Source organism: Ursus arctos, unplaced genomic scaffold (genome assembly GCF_023065955.2).
Source record: "Ursus arctos isolate Adak ecotype North America unplaced genomic scaffold, UrsArc2.0 scaffold_8, whole genome shotgun sequence".
Lineage (NCBI taxonomy): Eukaryota > Metazoa > Chordata > Mammalia > Carnivora > Ursidae > Ursus > Ursus arctos.
In genome coordinates this window covers 84,345,537-84,365,139 of record NW_026623100.1, presented here as the reverse complement: position 1 = coordinate 84,365,139, position 19,603 = coordinate 84,345,537, and the positions used below count along the sequence as shown (strand labels likewise).

The window sequence follows — 19,603 nt, the reverse complement described above, 5'->3', positions numbered from 1 at the left end:
GGTCGGCTGGCAGCTCAGCTCACTGGCTCCTCTCAGCCCTGAGCGAGGCATGCGTTTGTCCTGAGCCAGGGGCGGGAGCACCCTCTGCAGCAACGGACGGAGCCCAGGGAGCCACGCTGCTGCTGACGGACGGAGCAGGAGGCCATCCGGGATTCTGTGCGGCACTGTGTCCACTTGGGCAGCAGCTGGCCAGTGCGGTTCTCACAACCAGACCCGAAGCTCCTTCTAGACTCTTTACAGCCAGACCTTGTGCTGTTCGTAAACACGGTTCCCATCTTGTGCGTTGGTTTGGGATGATCTGAGGGTTTAGTTGTGACACAAGCCACGGAAGGCGGTGTGGATTGTCAGTGTGCTTAACCTGTCAACTCCTGGGCCTGACCAGTGGAATTCCGGTCCATTCAGATGTGAGGTTGTTAGGAGATGAGGAGAATCCCGGAATGACCACTGGATTCATAACACCGTATTCCTGGAAAGCATGAGGGAATCAGGCAGGTGGGCAGGAGGGAAGGGAGGGGACACCCGGTGGTGAGGCTGTGCAGGGGCTGGGGAGGACCACAGGGCAGGCGGAGACCACCTCAGCACTCTGCTGACCATGACCTTCTCCTTCCACGTGAGCCCTGCAGCCAGCCCACTTCCTGAGCCCAGGTTGAGTGATGTGAGCTCCCTCCCCTCTGCCTTTAATCTCAAATACCCCAGATGTACCTTGGGACAGGTAGAAGAGAAGTGTCCCACCTGCCCAGGTGCTAGTCAGTCCAACAGCCTCTTCCCCCAGCAATGAGCCCCGGGGCCCCAGCACCCTCCCTGAGGCCTCACGCCCCATCCTGACAAAGAGGGGCTGAACCGGAGGGCCTCTCAGCCACTGAAGCCCCCTCTTGAGCAGGAATGGCAGGAGAATTTCTGACCTGAGGCGGGGAGGGAGGGCTGCCACGCACATTCAGCCTGAAGACTCCAAATCGTCACATTTCCTAATCAGGGTCCACTTGACAATGTTGTTTGTCTTATTTTCAGTTTTAGGGGAACTTTCAGACGAGGTCTGCCTATATCCACAGTCTAAGCAGTGGCTTCGGGGTGACCGGAGGCTAAAATTATCCAAGCAGAGATGTGCACTCATGACTGCAGGCAGCATGAGTGTGGAAAGATGCTGCCTCTTCCAGAGCCCAGTGGCCGCCCCCAGGGTCGTCTCTTAGGATCACAGAATGTTAGTGCAGGAAAGAGTCACAGATACGATTGCGTTGACACTTTCCCATTTGAAGACACGTGGGTCCAGAGGGTTGAGGCATCCTGTTTGTGTCCCTGTGCCCTGAGGGTGCTTCCCGCACCCCTCACGACGCTGCCCCCGCTCTCCAGAACATGTGGATATGCTGGGGGTTCAAAAATGGGCTGATCTCAAAGATCAGTTATCCACGAGAGACAAAGATCCGAGTGAGGAATGCCTGTCTCTGCTTCCAGGACGAGAGGCATCTCTTGGCCCCCATGCTTCTGTGCGGGTAGGTGAGCTGGCTGGTGAAGGCTCAGTGGAGACCCCCAGCAGGACGGCACGCCGACTCACAAGGAGTACCTGCTCCCGGACTTGAAGGAATGCTCGGAAGGGAAACAGAACTTCGCTGGGCCGGGGGCACTGAGTTCACTGATCAACGGCAGATCTTTCCTAAATTCACATCTAATAGGAGCTCTGACTCCTGGGTGTCCTCTGTTCGTAGCACAAATTGTGAGCGTAAGGCTTAGGGCAGAGCGGCGGGGCTGGCTCTCAGGCCGCCCCAGTGGCCTCGGAAAGGGCCCTCTCTTCTTCCGTAATTAATTTGTCTCTCATTTTGCTCAACAGATGCAGACATGGTCTGGTTCTACTTTGACTTGTTTTTTCCTTTCTCTTCCAAACCACAGGCTGCTTCTCTCCCACAGCTGCTCGTCTGCAGCCCCAAAGCTTCAAGCACTCGCTATGCACAGGAACGGGGGTCACCTGCATAGCACACGCCCCCGAGCCGCTACGGCCGCTGCTGGCGGCATGACACACCGGGCACACACCCACAAGCTCTGCCGGTGGCCATGGTGTGGATGAGGACGTGTCTGAACTTTGTCCACACAGACTAATAAAATACTCAAAGTCTTGTTCAATTAAAGTGTCTTTCAATTAAATGCTTAAAATGAGGGATTGAGGGGGCGCCTGGGTGGCTCAGTCAGTTGAGCTTCTGACTTTTGTTTTCAGCTCAGATCATGATCTCAGGGTTGTGAGATCGAGCCCCGTGCTGGGCTCTGTGCTGAGCACTGAGTCTGCTTGAAATTCTCTCTCTCTGCCCTCTGCCTCTCCCCCCACTCACACTCTCTGTCTCTCTAAAAACAAATAAATTAAAATAAAATAAGTGAATGAAATCTGACATATAATTTCTCAATTGATTGTGAAAAAATATTTGGAATTAGTTGAATTTTGTTTTTAATTAAGGAAAGTAGATACCGCGTGCCCGAAGTAATCTGCCTCCACCATGTGGAGGAAGCAGGGGGACCCCCGGGCCAATGTGGGAATCAGTAGCGACCTGCTGTGGTCTGTGTGTGCTGCGCTCTGTGTGGGGAGAAAGGCAGCTAGGGCCGGCTGGGGGTCCTGCTCTCGTGGGAGAGCTCAGCATTCCCAGAGCGGAGAGAGGTGAGAGACGGCCTCCGGCCTTGCTGGCCTCACACTCTTCCTCACCTGTGTGCTGCAGGTGCGGTAGGTGGCGAAGCGGGACAGACACCCGGAGCCATTGCTCTTGCCAGGTCGGGTGACGGACCCAGGCTCCTCGGCATTCTGGGCGCCTTCCCGGGGCCCTGTCCTGCTGGGTCACCCTGGTTCGTCCACACACTGGCTTCTTTGCTCTCGATCGGCTCTTATCACTGGGGAGGGGATTTGGTGGGTGGCTGCAAACACCCACAATGTGTATTTCCAGCCCCTTTTCTCTGAACTGTGTGTTTGTCTTCTGTGGCTGTTCCTGGGCTTCTGTCTCCTTCCCATGAACGTCTGTACCGTGAGCAGCTCTCCTACTTAACTGCCACAGGGGCTGTTCACTGGGCCGGGCTGGGCTCCGCACCGAGGCATCGGCTAGGCTGTCTTTGCAGCCAGACTGCTCTCGGCAGCAGGAGCGGGTGCTTCTCTGCACCCAGCTGGGTCACGCCTGCTGCCTACCCACTCGGCGTGCACGCACAGCCCCTGCATGACACGGGCAGGCTCCCTGACAAGGGAGGGTTTACTGATCTTACCTCCTGTCTTGCCCCCAAGCTCTCCCTGCGCCTGAATGACAGCACTTCCTGCACCCCTCAGATGTGCGCTGTGCAACCTGACGGCGACCTATGGAGCCAATGCTGGTCAGGATTCAGAACTGCCAGCACCACTGGTGAAACTGCAGGATACAGGTCCCACAGGGTAAACTGAGGCACCAAAGAATGCCCCTAACTAGGAGGGATGTAAAGCTCCAGCAGCCTTTAGTTGGCTTGGGTCAAATACTGGCATTTCTAGACATCTTCTTCAAACTGAAAAACACACAAGCTTTGGAGAGGACGGTGCATGAGGACGGTCTCTCAGATCAGAGAGTAGTGTGATGGTCACAGCTCTCAGGGCCTGGGGGACACGGACCCAACGCCGCTCAGCTAGTCGTCCAGCCATTACTTACTGAGCACTTCCTAGAGCAGAACAATTAACCAGGCATGAGTTCTGGGGGCCACGGAAGTGACATTGCTGGGAGACACGCAAACATACGGAAAGCAAGTGTTAGGGCCGTGGTCTGTGGGCTGAGGGCAAGGAGGCCTCACGGGGGCCGACAGAGGCAGGACACGGTGCCTCAGGTGTGGAAGCAGCAGGGCCAGGCGAAGGCGAGCTTGGGCCGAGACTGGAAGGAGAGGAGGGGGAGCAGCCGGCTGGCAAGACCCAGGAAAGACGTGGTTAACATTCTGTAATTTCATTAGTTTAAATTAATGTCATACTAACTCCGATTTATGTGTAGATAACCACGGGTGGCTAGGGGCTACTGTGTTGGCAGCACGAGGGGAGAGCAGGCATGGAGCTCTGATTTTGACTCTGCAACGTATAGACAGGCACACCTGGTTTCGAGGACACTGCGCCCCCTACAGATTGGAGGCCCGCGGACACCCCACGGCCAGCACGGCAGCCGGTGCCAGGGTTCCCACAGCCTCTGCTCACTTCGAGTCTCTGCGTCACATTTGGTGATTCTCACAATTCTCAACCTTTTTCATTATTCTAGTATTTGTCATGGTGATTGTGATCAGTGATGACAACCCGCTGGAAGCACAGATGATGGCTGGTGTGTTTCTGCAGTACGGGATTTCTTCGTGAGTGTTTGTACGTTGTTTGTTTACACGTGATGCTGTTGCACACTTACCAGACCACGGTGCCGTGTAACGACGGCTTGTACGCGCCCGGGAGACCAGACAAGTTGCTCGACCAGCTTCGCCTCCGTGGTCTGGAATGGGATCCTCAGTATCTCGAAGGGGTGCCTGTGTGTGTACATGTGTATGATTTATACACATATTCATGCAACACAAAATCGACGTAAACCATCCATCAGCCGACCAGCTCTCGTGATGTCTCATGTCCTGCGGTGGCTTCGTGGGCCCTGCACCCTGGTTTTGGAGTGTGATCGATACGCTGGTCCTGAGCATGAAGCCTGAGAAGCGTGCCCGGTTTGTTCACCTGATTCGTGAGGGCCAGAGCTAGACTTGTTCTTTGCACGAGCAAATCTCCAGTATGTGGAACGCGGCGTGGTATGCGGTGGGGGCTCCAAGGACGTCTGTAGCTGCAGTGAAAACTCAGTGAGGGGAAGCGGAGCTGGTGGGCAGACACCTCTCCCGGTCATCACGTGGAGGGGAGGTCACAGGGCACGTGCTGGACCCCTCAGCCCGTCTGCTGTATGGCTCTGCCCCTTGTCCGGCCCATCAGAAAAGTCAGAAGTCCTGCCTCGCACTTGAGATCTTCCTGTCACGGTGAAGATACCCCACGTGCGGAGAGGGAGGAGGGGTGAGGGAGCAGGCAGGGTCAAGGCACCCATTAAAAATCTTTACAAACTGTCTGAGGACAATTTCTGTCTTATTGATTTTAAGTGCTGCCCATTGTGTAAGCCAAACCATCCTTGAAGAATTCCCAGTAAGCCAAATGAGATAAACTGAAGGAAAAATAGGAGTTTTCACAAGGGACCCAGGTTACATAATGACTTGTAGAAATTGTGAGTTATGTTCCTTTCTTATTTTTTTAAAATATTTTTTCTTGCCATGAGAACTTTTTTTTAAAGATTTTATTTATTTGTCTGAGAGAGATCGAGAGAGAGAGCGCACACAAGCAAGGGGAGCGGCAGGCAGATGGAGAAGTGGGCTTCCCACGGAGGAGGAAGCCTGCTGCGGAACTCGACCCCAGGACCCTGGGATCAGGACCTGAGCCCAAGGCAGATGCATCACCCACAGAGCCCCCCAGGCGCCCCAGTTATGTTCCTTTCTGACAGCGTTTGTTCATGAGGAATATGTGTATGAATGAAGCTTTGGGGGCCTTTCTACTTGACAACATTTTAGGTCTCTGGCTTATCTACTTAAAAATAAGGTAGTCATAGCCTCCACCCAGAGCAGGAGCTATAGGAAGTCAGCAGCTCTCAGACGGAAACAGACTGACCACGTTAGCCACCACCTCCGCCGCTCCCGGCCTCCTCTCTGCCCTCTGTCTCGCGCACACATGCGCACACCGCAGCTCACAGAGCTTCCGAGGGTTACGGATGGACTGGATATGCAGGTGCTGCGCAGGCATGTCTGGCTGGGAGGGAACTTCAGTGACTCAAGTCCCTGTTCTTCATTCCTACTCAACCATGGTTAATGCCGGTTGGACGGAAATAATCTGACCTGTTTCTAAAGGCCCTTCGAAAATGAGAATGGCATGACAACTTTCGAGGGACCTAAGTTCATCAGTCTTCAGGGTCTGGAAATCTTGTTCTCTGAGCCCAGGTCCTGAAGGCTCTACTTAGCGTATAACTTCTAGTTCTGCCCTTTGTAAAGAACTGCAATCTAAATTTTTCGTGGACACACTGCTCTTTTGTATATAGAATGCGTTTCATTCAGCAGGAGGTGCTGTCTGCTTAGTTTCTGTGTCCTCATGGGACCCCACGCACGTCTGGGTGTAGGGAAAGCATGTATCACTTTTGAAATGGGCTGTCTCTGTGCTCAGAGTCCCTTACGTCAGTGTGGCCTTGATGTGCACAGTATGTCTGCTATGCACGGCCGGGACCTCGGGATCAGGATCGTGGAAGGGCTTGAGTAGACGCGTGGGGGAGCAGGGCCGCGCGAGGAGCACCCCTAAGGCCAGCCGCTGCTGGGAGCTCTGAACTGCGTCCCTCCCTCCATTCTGCACATTCTTTCAGCTTCCAGACAACATAGCAAGCTGGGCGAAGGGCTGGTGCTGCCTCCTGAGCTTGGCAGGCAAACTGAGGCCCACAAGGGCAGTGACCCACCCAGGACAGGTATTACCCCAGGGCCAGAAAACATGCCTCCTGCCTGGGCTTTATTGTACTTTGAATAGCTGGCATTTGGAATAAAACTTATAATAAGAAGAGAAAACACATAAGCTGGTAATTCCTTCAAGTGGACCTTAAAACAAATCGAGTAGAAGTGTGTTAAATCTATTCTTTCAGAGCCTTGTTCCTCATTCTTATGTAAAGAAAGGTCTTTCCCCAGCACCTGGTGCACCTCGCTTGCAGCCTAAACGCACATGACGTTACATCCTCGGCAAGTTCCTGGTTTGGATTTCAGTGTCTGAAAATTCATGAAATACAAGCTATAATTATGTCTTACACTCATGCAAAATAAGTTTGCATGAAGAAAGTTTAATTTTTATCACAGACTTCCACCTAGAAATGTCTGACTCTGGCTCACTCATTTCCAAGGGATCGAGCTGGACCCTCCAATGCATCTGCATGCTAAGCCTCCCGAAAGAACGCTTCCATGGAGGTAGGGAGAGCTTAATTGTTAAGATGACAAAAAATCATCACATTCTTTCTCCCAACTGTGTCCACAGCCGTTCTCCAGTTGGAACCTTGCATACCGAACACATCATCTTTGTTTCTGTGTTGGTCTCAGAACTCATTGCTGTTTCTGCTGACGGCGGCAGAAAACCGGTTCGCTAACGGTGATTTTCAGAGTGTGCATTTCAACTGCTTCCTCATCAGGGACAGCGCCCTGCGAGCAACTTAAGAGGGTAATTAGCTAATCAATATAAGGACAGCATCCTGAAGGGAGTTTGGGGAAGTCGGAGGCCACAGTGCAGACTCCTCCCCACCTTCCTTCTGCCTTTGTCTCAGAGAAATTCGGGCCCATCTATTGCAAGTTGTCACGATGCTTTAACCACGTCAGGCCTCCTGCATCATCCTGTTTGACAGAAAAGACACCCTGCGAACATTGCAATTAAACAAAAAGTGTTTCTTTGAGGAGGCATTTATAAGGGTGTGTTTTGTCCTGAATTCCCTTCCAAGGACGGGGAGTCACTGCAGAGCACAGCCTGAGAGCAGCTCCAGGTGTCATGCAAGGGTGGTGAGAACACTGCAGAGGCAGATCTGGCACCGTGTGGCGATTGGACAGAGGCCGGGCAGCGCTGAGGGCGAGCAAGACCCAGTCGGCCGCGCACCTCACAGTGTTATTCTGTCTCTGGTCCGCGGGCTTCACCTCGCCTCTGGTGATCATTTCCTTCATCTGGAAGGTTCTCACCATAATTATTCACATTCCCCCCAAACCAGCCAGTCCCTCCATCGCCGTGAGCCCCCGAGACGGCCCCACACAGATGTGGGGACCACAACACCCTCAGGACTGGGAGGCGTCTGCGGTTTTTCTAATCCGACCAAATGGTCAAGGGAATTGTCCCTTGGAGCCAAATTATCCAAGGCGGTCCCAGGATTCAACAAAGAGCAGCACAGAAAGGACTTTACATTTTTACAGATGTATTTCAGAAACGGGTATGTTAGGAAACAGTTATGTGTTGAAGACGGCTGTGAACACGAGCATTTTCTCTAGTCTGGAAAGCAAGTTGCCATGTTCTTCCTCATGGAATTTTCTTTCTTATTAGCAGGCAGATCCACACACCATCATACAGACACACATATACTCCCACAGACACCGATGGTATAGACATGTGTGTGCATACCACTTAAAGTTGAGTTTTTTTTAGTGGGATGAACTATGAAATTAAACCATAGCTTATGAGGCACTAAGTGACCACGTGATCTAAATTTCTCAAATCGTAAGAATCCAAAAAGATATTTACCACAGGATGTACAAAATCTGCTATCACACAAATCTATGATCCCCGAGTACTAACTTTCTTACCTTTAGTATAACAAGGGGACTTCTGTTTAGTAAATGCAGACTAGGCCACTGCAATGTATTTTGAAAATAAAATCCTCCATGCAAAAGACCAGGCCAACTGGACAAAATATAATTCTGATGAATTAAATTTGAATTTAATGTAATCTTAAATGAACTACTCAGATATTCTTCCCTTTTGTTCAAACAAGCAAAAAGTGGTAAAAAGAACACGAGCAGAGTTCGACCACATAACCACCACTTACTGAAAATCACGGAATCTTTCTGGGTCTGACTTTCTAGTGAGGATGGCAATGAAATGGTTTCTACCCATCTCACACAAGCATCGAAGATCCAACATAACCCTGAACCTCAATACAGCTGCTGGGTGTGTGCATTCTTAGCAATACTTTGTTCATACGTAACTAGCATGCTGGAGGATCCTTGGAATTAAAATACACTTCTAATTCCCAGGTTATAAATAATGGTCCTTCTATAATCTGGGGGCCTCTGTTGTAATATTCTGGGGGGTTCATCTAAAACAACACCTCCCGGACTGCACAATCCAATTTATAATAGAGCATACACTGCGCCAGATCAAACAATGATTCCATCCCACGAGCAGAAATGGACAGACTTTCACCTGCTCGTAAAGCTGGTATCATGTGGCCCCTTCATGATGCCCTGCTTCCTCGTGTTAGATGCTGCTTGTGGGTGTGCGCGTGTGTGAGCCAGACTCTGGGCATTGTCTGCAATGTTCTCGTCTCCCTGTGTCACGATTGCTTTGTTTCTCTGTTAACTGAAGTCACTGTCTCTGCCTCTATCTGATAAGGTAAAGGCACCATCCGTCTTGGAGAGAATCTGCTGACGGCTCAGGGAGATGATGGCCACTGAGAGCGGAAATCAAGGAACATGAAAGATTGACTTCAAGAGGGTGACCCAGAATTCCGACCACCAGACAAAAACAGACTGTCCCTGCTTTTCACAAATGTATGATTTCTGCCAAATCCATTCAAGGAGTGGACAAAGGCACCACTATGGGATGTCCTGTACTCGCAGTGCGTTTCTTATGGTAAAGATGTCATTATCATGGAAGGAACTCACATTTGTTGACCGTGATTCTGGCACTAAATTTACCAGGAAGGTAAAACATAATGTATTTGATAAGTGAGAACATGGAAAGAGGAGATTGACAGATACATGAATGCTTGGTCAGCAAAGCACTTGGCCAACTGGGGTCTTGGAATACGTGATCATGGGGGTCCTCCAACAGACTTCTCTGTATTATAGCAAATCTCAGTGAGGCAGTCTCTAGATACCAGGCACCTGAGGTGATTTCTTCTTAGGAAAGATACTTTTGCTTGACTCAGAAATCGAGCAAGCCTTTGGTGCTTCCCTACAGAGAACCAGCAGCGATCGTCCACATGGACCATCACTGTTTGATCTCAGTGACTCATCGGGACCTAAGACTCATGCAGGAGCCCATCTGAAAGGGGGTAGATTATTACACTTTGCTGCCAAGGACACTCAGTGAATTGGAGGTATTAGTCTTATGATAAGCAGATAGCCTAATGATCGCATAACATTTCGCCATGGCTGAACCCTTCTTTAGTGGTTCCAGTGGATTCCTTTAAAGTTTACACGATAGATGATTCTAGAAGGTGCTTAGCTGGGGAGCTGGGTGCTGAATATGAATTCTGAATCCAGGAATCTGACAAACGATTATTTATCCTCTTAATGGGCATTTGGCTTCCAACTACTTCCCTTGTATGCTTCAGATTCTCATTCAGTGTTTGCTGGGCACCATGCTAGATGGGGTCCTGCAGTTAGACACTCCGGGCCTGCACCACACTAATGCAACCATTCATTTCATGGTTCTATCATACATCACTTATGCTCACTTACTTGGATTTTTCTAGAAAAATGTCACTAGTTTTGATCTGTTATCTCACTTTTAAAAACAATTATGTTCTAAGCATTCAAATTAGAATAATAATTTTTTTTTAAAAAACCCTATCTCAATGTCCATAAAAGCCAAGCTGTGGAAAGACCCGAGATGCCCTTCAACAGATGAATGGGTAAAGAAGATGTGGTCCATATACATAATGGAATATTACTCAGCCATCAGAAAGGATGGATACCCACCATTTGCATCGACATGAATGGACCAGGAGGGGATTATGCTAAGTGAAGTAAGTCAAGCAGAGAAAGACAATTATCATACGGTTTCACTCCTATGTGGAACATAAGCAACAGCGCAGGGGGGAAGTGAGGGAATACTGAAGGGGAAGAAAGAAGAGAGGGAGACAAACCATGGAAGACTCTGGACTCTGGGAAACAAACTGAGTGTTACAGAAGGGAGGGGGGCGGGGGATGGGGTAACCGGGTGATGGGCATTAAGGAGGGCATGTGATGTGATGAGTACTGGGTGTTATACAAAATTAATGAATTATTAAACACTACATCTGAGACTAATGACGTACTGTAGTTTGGCTAATTGAATTGAAATAAAAAGAAAAGAAAACCCTATCAAGTTGCGTCCTAAAGCTATTCCGTTAGGGCTCTGCTATGTCACTTTGTACTTCAAAAGTCGATTATTTAAAATAAGAATCTAAGTAAACTAAAATTGGAAGTTTAATTCTAGCAAATGGAGAGCAGAACCTAGAATGTGGTTAAGAGCCTTGGTTAAATTTTGCGTATTTGCAAAGCTCTCCCACCAGAGCCCATCCCACACAAACACCCACACTTTGAACTGTGCTGCCCACTGCTGTCCAAGCACAGAACGGGCATCCGGAGGAGTGGGGATGCTCACACCATCTTTGTAAGAAGCTACAGTCAAGTGACAAACCAGTGACCAGCTTCAGAAGTTAATGACTTCGCCCCAAACTGCACACATTCAGGAAAGTGTTCACAAGTCACAAGTTCACAAGTGACAAATCGGTCTGTTTTCCAACGTTGCACATGCCGTGTTACAGGGAGGTACTGTCTGTAATTCTCGGCATGCAGCTCCGTCTCATCAGTGCCACTGGGGTCTGGGCCCACAGTCCATGCAGCGGGGCTCGTGGTGCCTACGTGCGTGTGCTCTGATGCATGCCACCATGCTCCCAACACTGCAACAGAAGAACCATCTTGGGACCCCACCCATTAATGTATGGAATCTGTGCGCACACGTGTATGCACATAGGTGTGTACAGACACGTGCGCACACCTGCGCGAACGGAACGGTGACCTGAACCTGCTCTAACAGTCATAAATTCAGGTTTCCTAGGACAAGCCAGCATGACTTCTGAAGGAGAAACATTAATTTCTGTGTGCCACGCGGGAGGGCAGCAAGCAGCTCTCTGCACTGGCTGAAGCACCTGTCCTTCCTATCGAGACACTAGCTCTCCTAGGATTCAGAGTGTTGAAGAGTTTGAGCCCAAGCAAGAAGCATAAGAGAAAACACTCCCCTTGCTTTTAAACACATTTGGCATTTCTCTGAGGCAAACTTTAAGCCAATAAAGGCTAAAATCTAGATTCTTCAGGAAACTCCCACCTTTTTCTAGAAAAGAAATGACTTTTAGGGAAAGGATTATCTTTCAAGTCATATTTATGAATCTGACACTAACAGAAACCTGGATATAAAAGCAAAACCATCTTAACTCTATTGCCCAAAGCACGGTCACCACCCTGGGCACCACGACTTTACAAGTATGCCTCACTCACAACACTGGACGCCCCAGGTCAGAAACACTGTGGTTCTTGGACACCAAGCAGATGACGGGTCAATGAACTATTTCATTGCAGCAATATTCCACCCCACCCCGATCCGTGACAGAAGTACGGCTTCGGCAATCGACAGACAAGACTGACAGCCCCGCCTGGTATCCCAGGGGTCCTGCCGAGCTCCCAGCCCCTGGGAAGGCAAGCAGCGAGGCATCCCCACACCACCACTTGGGCCGATACAGTACGTCGTGGGAGCATCCAAGAACACGTAAGGTTAAAGACCAGGTGTGCTGCCCTAAGTTTCTGGATAAAGCAGCTAAGGTAAGCTAGTCAAATGTGCACTCGGTGAACACCGGGGCACATCAGTGTGGAGCAAGCTGACCTTGAGACAGCCTCTACTGTCTGGCAGGACAAGGAAAGGAATGCTTTCAAACCAGTGCTAAGGACACATGAATGGATACTCGTTTCAGCCTTGACCAGGCAGACTTATTTCATGAACAAGCAATCGGGAACATGTCCTGAATAGCAACACTGGGATCTCCACATCGACACACTGGCCCAATCACCACTTGATGCGTGCTACTATTTTAAAGATTACCATTGTCTTCCTCCTCTTCGTCGTCGTCGTCGTCCTCCTCCTCGTCCTCCTCCTCGTCCTCCACATCCTCCCCATCCTCGTCGTCGTCGTCGTCCTCCTCCTCGAGCTCCTCCTCTTCCTCCCGGTCCCCCTCCTCGTCCTCCTCGTCCTCCTCTCTGTGCTCGTCCTCGTCCTCCGAGAACTCCTCCTCCTCGTCCTCCTCCTTCTCGTCCACATCCTCTGACCCCTCGCTCTCATAGCACTCATCCACCGAGGAGCTGTCGGCTTTCACGGCAAACGGTTTCCGCTTGGGGGCAGGCTCTTGGGGCTGCTTATCCTGTGTTTTTCTTTTTTTAGCCAAGGGGCAGCCATATACGCTGTGGAGAGAGAGATAGAGAGATCTGTGTCACTATCTTTGGAGGTTAGAGAAACAGGAGCCCTGGTCAAGCGAGCTAAGGCTTAGCATGAGCGCCATCCACGCAGGGGCGGGGAGGGTCTGAGCACCCGTGCACACACATGCGCACACACGCGCACACACACGCATTCCCCTGGTCACCGCCACACTAGTCTCCCTTCCCAGCTCTTCCTTGCGGCCACCCCATAATAATGTGGAGGTCCCACGCAATTCAGGAGGATGGTCTGTGAGGCATGGCCTCCAAATCACGCAGGTGGTGACACAAGTTCACTTTCTTAAACGTCTGGCCAAACGCGCATTGTGTGCGTTGTACATCTTACAGGAAGACTTAGTTCATGCACAGTGAATGAATATACACCCACTCACGTGAAACATAAAAATACGTGTGTGTGAGAAAGCTCTCTATTCTGCAGACAAAATGGCATCTGTAAACATGATGAACAACTCGAAGACGAACTGTGAGCCCTGCTGCTGAGAACAGCCACACAGTTTAAACATGTGAGGAAGATCGTCAGTCCCATCTCAACTTTACACAAAACAAACTCAGTGTTGGAGTCCCTAAATCATGCTGAAATTGGCCCAGCTTGGGTAAGATCCTTAGAGCAGGACCCCAAACCTTTTCTCCCAGGAAGGACAATTTTCCAAAGTGACGTTGCTAATTATGGTTCTTGTCTTCCTGGGATAAACCCCAAGGAATAAGGGGGGAGACACAGAGGTTCACAGACAAATGTTCCTTTTGTCTAAATGAGATGTGTGATCTCCATGACTGACTAACAGTCCGTAGAACCCTGATTAGCTTGTTTTTGGACTTGAAATGTGGAATGTATACCTAGTCTCCTACGGACACGTTTTCAGAGGCTCCTTGATGCTGGACCCCAGGCCCTCCCTGCCAGGTTCAGAGGTGAAAGACACAGGCGTAGACAGGGGTGAGTGCTACTGTGTTGGAAGCAATCAGTGTGGATTATGTGTGCACCAAATACCTGGCATGCCGTGGGCACACAAGAAAGGGCTGCTGAATGAACGGATGGCGTGTGATCAGTGCTATGATAAAGGCATGCCCAGGGCGCTACACTGAAAAAAGAGGGAGGGACAGCAAGTCAAGGGAGCTAGGACATGCCCCAGAAGGATGAGGCTGGGGGACTTCTGAAGGGGATGCACGAAGCTATTTAAACACATTTCAAGTAAAACAGAGATTTTGCAAAGATGTGAACATAACAATGAGTATGATCAGTGCAGAAAACAGACATAAAAACCAAACGCAGGGGTTTAGAGTGTGTGATGGTGGGGTTGGCAGGAAGGTGGCCAGTGCGAGCTGGGGTTAGGAGCGGCAGACCAGCCTGGGGGACTCGGTGCGTTTCACCCCTGGGAGGGGCGTGGGCGGAAAGGGTAGGAGAGGCGGTCACTGTAACGACCTGGTGTTGGGTGAGAGTCCTTGGAGCCTCCGCTGGGCACTCAACTCCCTGACGGGCTCTGAGGCACCCCTAGCAGCAAGAAGAGGAGCGAGTTAGATGCACAGCAGAGGGCAGGGACGTGCACGTAGGAGGCATTCTGTTTGCAATATGATGGATTTGAGCTGTGTGTGGCAGGTCTCACAGAGTGAGGGGCTGGACAGATACTCGACTTTGTACTTCAGGGTGCCCCGCTGTAACCCAGCATCTCGCATGCTTGCTTTAGGGATGGAAAGAAAAGGTTAGCGCAGTGCGCACTGGGGACCCAGTGAAAGGTCGTGCCCACTCTTAGACCACCATCGCGATTTTTCTTCTTGCTCGGGGTCCAGCAGCATGTCCCTTCTCATAGCTGTGGACACTTACTATTGTGCTGTTTGTCACTACTGTCAACTCTTCCCAGACAATTCAGACCGGGAAGGGACAGAAATGACACTGATTTCACGTCTTAGAAAATGATTTCTTCTGGTTGCTTGCAGTAAAGATAACATGATTCACTGGGTGCCCTGGAGGATGCTGGCAGGCATTGGCACCCAGAGTTGAGGGACTTTGTTCCCATCCTGGTGTGTGACTGTGGGCAGTCCCTTCTTCGGTAAAGCGAGGGCCACTGCGTGATTGCTGAGACGCCACCACTGCCTCCTGAAACTTAGCATCTCTCAGAAATGTAATAACCAAAACAAGAATAATACTATAACCAGAAGAAAACTGAGGAGAATGTGTATAGGTCTGTACAGCATTTCTAAGATTAAATAGACAGAGTTCTGAGCTGTCTTTCGTGTGACTCTTACCACGGACCGGGGAGACTGAGTCAGTGGCCTCGCACACAGACGGCAGCTCCCCCTGGCTTGCCGTCCACCCCCTTGTGCTGAATAACCACCTGAGTCGAGCCTGAGCACCACACCAGCCAGGCTTCTGGGGAGAGGGTCCTGGTCAGGAGACGGCTGACATGCCCAGTCTGTGTTTGTCAAAGTGAAGACTTCGCAATCCGTGCACTTCCTCTCACAGACCCAGCCCACAGTGTCCAGGTCATAAAGCCGGCTGGCACCTGCCCATCGAGGAGCTCTGTTCTCCATCAAGGTTACCTTCACAGAGCTCCGGGCCTCCCTTTGACCATCAGATTCATCCAGATTGCTAGGAAGTGAGGTAAAACCAGCCGGTTCTATGCTAATCCGTGGTGCTACTCGAAACGCTTGCCCACACCGGGAGCAACAGGAGACCCTTCCGACGCACAGGCCAGCACGGCTGGGGCTCCTGCTCTATCTCCCCTCTGTCCACTCACACTTAGCTGCCCGAGATCTCCAGATGGCCCGCTTGTTGCTCAGGCCATAAGTGGCAGGGGAGCACATTTCAGAGCAGCAGAGTGGAGACTGTCCTTAAAAGAGAGGCTGCAATTAGAAGGCCACAGAACTGGACTTCACTCTGGAGAGACAGGCCGCTGGGATTCTGGAAGGTGGCCTGTCTGAGCTGCGGGACATTGCAGGTGGGGGTTGGGGCCCTAGCCTGCTGAGCTGGGGCGTCTGGCCATCAGGACGGCTCCTCTTCGGATGTCTGCCCACCTGCCCCTCTTGCTGCCGTGGTGGGGACAGGAACCTGCTCTGGCTCCTCTCCCCGTCTCCTGGTGCCCACCGTGGCTCCCTGTCCTCTAGAGACCTTTGTGGTAGCAAGGCAGGGGAGTGGGGGAGAGAAAGGCAAGGAGGGAGAGTAGAAACACCGCTGAGTCAGACAGCGGGAGAAGCCTGGGTGTGGAGCATCAGGGCAGAGTGAGGAGGGGAAGGAGTCGGTGTGTGTCTGCCTGTCACCCCCCCCACCCCGAGCATGAGCCTCACCTAGCGGGTCCTGGTGTCACCACATGGCGCATTTGGCAGACAGCGTAGTGACGTGGAGGGAACAGCATGTCCAGAGCCCTGCATTCCTGCCTGGGCTCTGTTAACACCTGGATGGGCTCCTGGACACTGGGTGGGCCTCAGTTTACCTATCTTTGTAATGGAAAAGCTGCGAGGCCGTCGACTGTGTTACAGTTTTAAAGCATTCAAAATTCCTGAATGGTCTCCTCATTGCTCCTAGTGAAGTATAAATTCTATCGTCTACTCGGCTTCTGTTTTTGATTTTGGAAACCATTTCGATTAAGCTTCCAACTGTTGGAGTTAAGCTGACCTTAAACATCCAGTTCCTTTTGCCCCTTCGTGCGGCTTCATGCTCAAAGTCCATTAATATTAACTGTAAATCATATCAAATGCTTACTGCAAACACATTCCGTTTGCCCCTTTCCTGTTGGATCCAGTCTCACCGGCCCCCAGCTCCTGGTGCCTACTTTAAATGTGGGAGCAAAACCCACATTTTGCCTGCAAGGGAGATCTCATTCACATGTCGGACAGAGGTGGATCGAGAACCTGCTCCAGTCCACAGATGCCTCCTGGCCTGCGAGACCTGGGGGTTCGGAACATTCCAGAGTGCAGCCTCACTCATGCAGCATGAGTTTGAGGAGCGTGGGTCCGGAGGAACCCACATTCTGTGCATCCCGTGTCTGCTGACGAGATGGCCAGCCACCTGGGAGCAGAGAATTCGCACACCCATGAAGAGGGGGTGCTGCCCCCACCGAATCCACAGGCTGGAAAGGTGAGCGTGCTTCACAACGGTGTCCCACCCATATTCATCTGGACTCATTCCTGCAGGCACATATGAGTCTTTCTAAGAAGACAAATAGAAACCCACAATGCTGGAATGTCTCCACTTCACAGAAAACACTTGGAGTGCATGGTAGAGTCTAGGAGTAACTGGGAAGCCGGCACCAGGCTGAACTTCAGCTAAACGGACGTGGCAGGTGTGTGGCTGGCCCTTCCCCCTCCTGCACACGGGAGCTCCCGAGCTCAGCTGAGTGTGGGCTTCATGTTGTTGCTTCCGTCCCCAATTCTACTCCTCAGCAGAACAGGCAGCCTCCACCAGCCGAGTATTTCCCATGGCGGCCAGCGGAGACTTGCTGATGGCCGGTGGTCCAGGCATCTTTGTGGAATGAACCACAGTTTTCTCCATTTATCACAAATGAAAGCTCTTACCCCATTCCGGTGTGATTGTGGGTTCTCCTCCACGAGACTGAGAAAACAGCCTGTGTTCAACTGCATGTTACATTTTAGAGCTGGAGTGCCCAGTACAGTAGCTGCTAGTCCTGTGTAGCTATTCAATTAAAATTAAAGAGAATTTAACAAATTAACTCCTCAGTCACACTAGTCACACTTCAAGTGTCCAGTAGCCACAGGTGGCAAGTGGCAGGCATATTGGTGATTTCCATCACCAGCACCAATTCAATGGGCACGTCTGGACACAGTGGGTGCTCAGAGGGATTTGCAGAATGGGCACCCGATGGAGAGGACAGTGGATACTGCAGGAAGAAGAGGAGAGTGGGATAAGAAGGGCAGAGCTTTTATCATACGGTTTCACTCATTTATGGAACATAAGAACTAGGAAGATCAGTAGGAGAAGGAAGGGAAGAAGAAAGGGGGGGTAATCAGAAGGGGGAATGAACCATGAGAGACTATGGACTCTGGGAAACAGACTGAGGGCTTCAGAGGGGAGGGGGGTGGGGGATGGGCTAGCCCGGTGATGGGTATTACATATTGCATGGAGCACTGGGTGTTATACGCAAGTAATGAATCATGGAACTTTACATCAAAAACTAGGGATGTACTGTATGCTGACTAACATAATATAATAAAAATTATTATAAAAAAAGAACTGTTAGCTAAGTGTACTATATACATGTATGAAATCATCAAAATTGAACACCTTAAACTTACATATGTTATATGTCAGTATCTCAATGAAGCTGAAAAAAATTTCTCCTAAAAAAAAAAAAAAAAAAGAAGGGCAGAGCTTTGGGAGGTCGCTCGAGATTCCAGAACTCTGACTTCAAGAAAGCTCAGTCTTCTCCTCCAGTCGCTGAAGGGAGTGTGTTCTGTGAAACTGGAGTGAAGTCAGACTAATCCACCCCGAAGGTCCAGGCTGATCCCAGCACGGAGGCCTCCAGCGATCCCTGTGAGCCTCCGAGCAGAGCTCCCCTCACACGTCGGCAGGTGCAGCGGCGAGCCTCTGCACACCTCCGAGGTGTAAGGGCGACCGGGTGCCAAATCCTCGTCTGTGGGGTATCGACGGGCTCCTTATCTCCGTATCCACTCCTCCATTCCAAGCCTTTATAGAATATGCCACATTTGAAGATTACAACAGACGCATTTTCTACTTTCTCCACACAGCGGACACCGCAGAGCCCTGGTAACACAGTCACTCACAGTGATGGTAGCGCCTGGGCTTCAGCCTCGCTGAAGTTATTGGAAGTTGCAAAGGGAAGAGTTCCCTCGAATTGGCTGCAAGTTTCTCTCAGCTCCCACGTTCCCTGCGCGTTCCTGTGCTGTCTGGAGGCCTAAAATTCCTTCAGTTGTGGCAGCTTTTATAATCCTTTTGGTGTTAACTCGATTTAAGCACTCTCGAGTCTTTCCTACCAGGTCATTCTAGAAAATTGGCTACTTGCCCTCAGTGAACACTTCCGTCTAGAATATCCCGTCTTACAAGCTCCCCAGGCTGGTTGCTGTATTATTTTTGATGGTCTCTTACTTGACGCTTTCATTTATCTAATTTTAATATAAACAGAGGGTAAGTTCTCAGTGACTGAGAGGCAGATGCAGTGGCGTGCTTGTGCTCCCGACTCTTCCCTGCAGCCGCCAGGGAGGGAGGCGGGACCCATTCGGCAGCGGGCGCCTCCTGGCGGGGAGATGGATGGGCCAGAACCGGGCCACGGACTCGCAGGCGCTCCGGGTCATTGCTTCTCTCACGGATGTCACCTTCCTTGTACTGCTCAAAGAGACTTCGCTGTGCTGAGGTTCGAATAATTATTCTGGATTCACGTAAGTAATACTTGGACATGATTCAGGAGCCCTGAGCTCTGATCCCGGCTCGGCGAGAACACGTCCACTCACAGAACTGTTTCCTGCCATTCTCTAACGTCTCCACAGACATTGATCCACAAATCCTCGCAATGACCCCATGGAAGAGAGACAGTTATGATTCCCTCTTTTAAAAGGGTCGGAGATCTCGACGGCCTTGCTGAAGGCCACACGGCTGGGTAACACAGAACAGAGTACCGGACACTCCCTTGTCCCCTCGTCT

General features: G+C 50.8%; 1 protein-coding gene across 4 annotated transcripts in view; it reads right to left on the bottom strand.

Annotated features, from left to right (window-relative positions):
• MYT1L (myelin transcription factor 1 like) overlaps positions 1-19,603 on the bottom strand; it is a 140,525-nt gene that overhangs the window by 97,957 nt on the left and 22,965 nt on the right. For all 4 annotated transcript variants that reach the window (XM_044379499.3, XM_044379506.3, XM_044379502.3 and 1 more), the window contains exon 4: positions 12,611-12,966. In XM_044379499.3, coding sequence (XP_044235434.2) covers positions 12,611-12,966 — 356 coding nt within the window. The remainder of the gene's footprint in view (positions 1-12,610; positions 12,967-19,603) is intronic.